Source organism: Littorina saxatilis, linkage group LG2 (assembly GCF_037325665.1).
Source record: "Littorina saxatilis isolate snail1 linkage group LG2, US_GU_Lsax_2.0, whole genome shotgun sequence".
Lineage (NCBI taxonomy): Eukaryota > Metazoa > Mollusca > Gastropoda > Littorinimorpha > Littorinidae > Littorina > Littorina saxatilis.
The window spans coordinates 73498865-73504266 of NC_090246.1; the positions used below are offsets into that span (position 1 = coordinate 73498865).

The window sequence follows — 5402 nt, forward strand, 5'->3', positions numbered from 1 at the left end:
AAGTTCGTCCTTAACCCCTTGTGGTAGCTAATTTATAAAATTCTAAATTGAATTAAAAGTATACCTCAGCATGACGTTGATGTCAGCAGAAAGTAAACAGACCGTGTACTCGTTTGTAAAAAAAATACCCACCGCGACAACAACAGCAAAACAAACAACAAAACTAGAGATAGCAAAGGCCTACCAAACGCATCGACTTTTTACAGAGAAACGACAGAAATTCTAATACAAATTCACTCTTTGAACAGTCAGAGAAAGTCCGTCCGCGTCAGACGCTCGTCTTGGTTTTTAACGCGTGTAATATTCAACACACGCGGGCACGTTGAGGCGACACAACGTAACAACAATACCGTGCCGACGACAACCAGGAAGGAGAAACGCCTTGGCAAAGCGGGCCCATGCACATGTTCCGTTTGTTGTGCTGGTGAAAACTCTCTGCCACTGGCTGTCACTAGGAATTCCTGGCCTGAGAGGGCTTGTGACAGTGACACCAACACTCACACACAGTCTGGTGCACAACAAGCCGGCGTGGCATTTTCAACTTGTGGACATTTTCCGAGCTAATTTTTGACGTGTTGAGAAAGGGAGCGTCGTTTCGACACTAGTTTTTGGTGACAGTTTTCGGATGCAAACTACAGTGCTTTTAATGTACGATTTTAGTTCCTAGTCAGTCGTCAGTTTAATTCATCAGGATGGTGTCAAAAAGTGTCAAGTGTGTATTAGTTGGAGATGGGTAAGTAACCATAAACTTGTTTGGTTGATCGTTTTGTTAAATGTAATTTTAGCTTCATTATTAAGGTGTTACTGTGCTTTCAAAAAAAATCTTTTGCTGAATATAGATGTGAATAGTACGCCGTTGTCGTTGTTGTTGTATCAGTCTGAATCAGGGGGAAAAACATATTCTCAACTGTAGACGCTTGTTATTGATATTCCGATAGTTTAAACGCGATTGGAATTATTCTCACTGGGAATCATATTGTGTCCTTTGACTTGGTGAAGTGAATACTTTAACAAGGAAAACGTGTGTGGGTCCATTCAGCCTGATTTCCTATGTAGCCCACGCATCCATGTACGCCCAGTTTAAAATATTGTCCTATTTGACACATGGATTTCCTGGCCATAATTATTTCTACAAACAGTCACGCAGAAATAGGCGGACTGCCATTGAGCTACAATCCGATTGAGGAAATACCCAAATCTGGGCAATGTCCGGCTAATCGGGTGTGTCTAAAACACGCGGGGACACGCGGGGACACGCGGGGACACGCGGGGACACGCGGGGACACGCGGGGACACACGGGGACACACGGGGACGGTGAATTAGCACGCCGGGACGTTATATAAAAACATTCTGACTATCCTTTGTGTATTTCTAAAAAAAAAAAAAAAAAAAAAAAAATTAACTTATTTATTTATTAAAAAAAAAAAATTTTCTTTTTTTCAGAATGTTATAAAATAACGTCCCCCCGTGCTATTTCACCGTCCCCGCATGTCCCCGCGTGCAGTTAAACTGTCCCCGCGTGTCCCTGCGTGTCCCCGCGTGTCCCCGCGTGTACCCGCGTGTCCCCGCGTGTCCCCGCGTGTTTTAGTCACAGGGGGTGTCTAAAACACGCGGGGACACGCGGGGACACGCGGGGACACGCGGGGACACGCGGGGACACGCGGGGACACGCGGGGACACACGGGGACACACGGGGACGGTGAATTAACACGCCAGGACGTTATATAATAACATTCTGACTATCCTTTGTGTATTTCTAAAAAAAAAAAAATAAAAAAAAAAAAATAACTTATTTATTTATTAAAAATTTTTTTTTTCTTTTTTTCAGAATGTTATAAAATAACGTCCCCCCGTGCTATTTCACCGTCCCCGCGTGTCCCCGCGTGCAGTTAAACTGTCCCCGCGTGTCCCCGCGTGTCCCCGCGTGTTTTAGTCACAGGGGGTGTCTAAAACACGCGGGGACACGCGGGGACACGCGGGGACACGCGGGGACACGCGGGGACACGCGGGGACACGCGGGGACACGCGGGGACACACGGGGACGGTGAATTAGCACGCCGGGACGCTATATAAAAACATTCTGACTATCCTTTATGTATTTCTAAAAATAAAAAAATAAAAAAAAAAGTAACTTATTTATTTATTAAAAATTTTTTTTTCTTTTTTTCAGAATGTTATAAAATAACGTCCCGCCGTGCTATTTCACCGTCCCCGCGTGTCCCCGCGTGTCCCCGCGTGCCGTTAAACTGTCCCCGCGTGTCCCCGCGTGTCCCCGCGTGTCCCCGCGTGTCCCCGCGTGTCCCCGCGTGTTTTAGTCACAGGGGGTGTCTAAAACACGCGGGGACACGCGGGGACACGCGGGGACACGCGGGGACACGCGGGGACACGCGGGGACACACGGGGACACACGGGGACGGTGAATTAGCACGCCGGGACGTTATATAAAAACATTCTGACTATCCTTTGTGTATTTCTAAAAAAAAAAAAAAAAAAAAAAAAAATTAACTTATTTATTTATTAAAAATTTTTTTTTTCTTTTTTTCATAATGTTATAAAATAACGTCCCCCCGTGCTATTTCACCGTCCCCGCGTGTCCCCGCGTGCAGTTAAACTGTCCCCGCGTGTCCCCGCGTGTCCCCGCGTGTCCCCGCGTGTTTTAGTCACAGGGGGTGTCTAAAACACGCGGGGACACGCGGGGACACGCGGGGACACGCGGGGACACGCGGGGACACGCGGGGACACACGGGGACACACGAGGACGGTGAATTAGCACGCCGGGACGTTATATAAAAACATTCTGACTATCCTTTGTGTATTTCTAAAAAAAAAAAAAAAAAAAAAAAAAAAAAAAAACTTATTTATTTATTAAAATTTTTTTTTTCTTTTTTTCATAATGTTATAAAATAACGTCCCCCCGTGCTATTTCACCGTCCCCGCGTGCAGTTAAACTGTCCCCGCGTGCAGTTAAACTGTCCCCGCGTGTCCCCGCGTGTCCCCGCGTGTCCCCGCGTGTTTTAGACACCCCCTGTGACTAAAACACGCGGGGACACGCGGGGACACGCGGGGACACACGGGGACACGCGGGGACACGCGGGGACACGCGGGGACACACGGGGACACGCGGGGACACACGGGGACGGTGAATTAGCACGCCGGGACGTTATATAAAAACATTCTGACTATCCTTTGTGTTATTCTAAAAAAAAAAAAAAAAAAAAAAAAGTAACTTATTTATTTATTAAAAAATTTTTTTTCTTTTTTTCAGAATGTTATAAAATAACGTCCCGCCGTGCTATTTCACCGTCCCCGCGTGTCCCCGCGTGCCGTTAAACTGTCCCCGCGTGTCCCCGCGTGTCCCCGCGTGTCCCCGCGTGTCCCCGCGTGTTTTAGTCACAGGGGGTGTCTAAAACACGCGGGGACACGCGGGGACACGCGGGGACACGCGGGGACACGCGGGGACACACGGGGACACACGGGGACGGTGAATTAGCACGCCGGGACGTTATATAAAAACATTCTGACTATCCTTTGTGTATTTCTAAAAAAAAAAAAAAAAAAAAAAAAATTAACTTATTTATTTATTAAATTTTTTTTTTTTTTCAGAATGTTATAAAATAACGTCCCGCCGTGCTAATTCACCGTCCCCGTGTGTCCCCGTGTGTCCCCGCGTGTCCCCGCGTATCCCCGCGTGTCCCCGCGTGTCCCCGCGTGTCCCCGCGTGTCCCCGCGTGTCCCCGCGTGTTTTAGACACCCCCTGTACGGGGACACGCGGGGACACGCGGGGACGGTGAAATAGCACGGGGGGACGTTATTTTATAACATTCTGAAAAAAAGAAAAAAAAATTTTAATAAATAAATAAGTTAATTTTTATTTTTTTTTTTTTTTTTAGAAATACACAAAGGATAGTCAGAATGTTTTTATATAACGTCCCGGCGTGCTAATTCACCGTCCCCGTGTGTCCCCGTGTGTCCCCGCGTGTCCCCGCGTGTCCCCGCGTGTCCCCGCGTGTCCCCGCGTGTCCCCGCGTGTCCCCGCGTGTCCCCGCGTGTCCCCGCGTGTCCCCGCGTGTTTTAGTCACAGGGGGTGTCTAAAACACGCGGGGACACGCGGGGACACGCGGGGACACGCGGGGACACACGGGGACACACGGGGACGGTGAATTAGCACGCCGGGACGTTATATAAAAACATTCTGACTATCCTTTGTGTATTTCTAAAAAAAAAAAAAAAAAAAAAAAATTAACTTATTTATTTATTAAAATTTTTTTTTCTTTTTTTCAGAATGTTATAAAATAACGTCCCCCGTGCTATTTCACCGTCCCCGCGTGTCCCCGCGTGCAGTTAAACTGTCCCCGCGTGTCCCCGCGTGTTTTAGTCACAGGGGGTGTCTAAAACACGCGGGGACACGCGGGGACACGCGGGGACACGCGGGGACACACGGGGACACAGGGGGACGGTGAATTAGCACGCCGGGACGTTATATAAAAACATTCTGACTATCCTTTATGTATTTCTAAAAAAATGAAATAAAAAATAAAAATTAACTTATTTATTTATTAAAAATTGTTTTCTTCTTTTTTTCAGAATGTTATAAAATAACGTCCCGCCGTGCTATTTCACCGTCCCCGCGTGTCCCCGCGTGCAGTTAAACTGTCCCCGCGTGTCTAAAACACGCGGGGACACGCGGGGACACGCGGGGACACACGGGAACACACGGGGACGGTGAATTAGCACGCCGGGACGTTATATAAAAACATTCTGACTATCGTTTGTGTATTTCTAAAAAAAAAAAAAAAAAAAAAAAAATTAACTTATTTATTTATTAAAATGTTTTTTTCTTTTTTTCATAATGTTATAAAATAACGTCCCCCCGTGCTATTTCACCGTCCCCGCGTGTCCCCGCGTGCAGTTAAACTGTCCCCGCGTGTCCCCGCGTGTCCCCGCGTGTCCCCGCGTGTTTTAGTCACAGGGGGTGTCTAAAACACGCGGGGACACGCGGGGACACACGGGGACACACTGGGACGGTGAATTAGCACGCCGGGACGTTATATAATAACATTCTGACTATCCTTTATGTATTTCTAAAAAAAAAAAAAAAATTTTTTACTTAATATTTTTGTTTTGTTTTGTTTGGTCAGAATGTTATAAAATAACGTCCCTGCGTGCTATTTAACCGTCCCCGCGTGCAGTAAAACTGTCCTCGCGTGTCCCCGCGTGTCCCCGCGTGTCCCCGCGTGTCCCCGCGTGTCCCCGCGTGTTCCCGCGTGTCCCCGCGTGTCCCCGCGTGTTTTAGACAGTGTCTAAAACACGCGGGGACACGCGGGGACACACGGGGACACGCGGGGACACACGGGGACACACGGGGACGGTGAATTAGCACGCCGGGACGTTATATAATAAC

At 47.7% G+C, this 5402-nt stretch overlaps 1 protein-coding gene across 1 annotated transcript in view; it reads left to right on the plus strand.

Moving 5' to 3' along the window:
- Nucleotides 1-361: 361 nt before the first annotated feature.
- The window catches only part of LOC138959689 (ras-related C3 botulinum toxin substrate 1-like), a gene marked incomplete at its 3' end in the record, with an annotated part of 43243 nt that continues 38202 nt past the window's right edge, over nucleotides 362-5402 (plus strand). Inside the window, 1 exon segment of the mRNA XM_070331274.1 lies at nucleotides 362-733. Coding sequence (XP_070187375.1) covers nucleotides 693-733 — 41 coding nt within the window.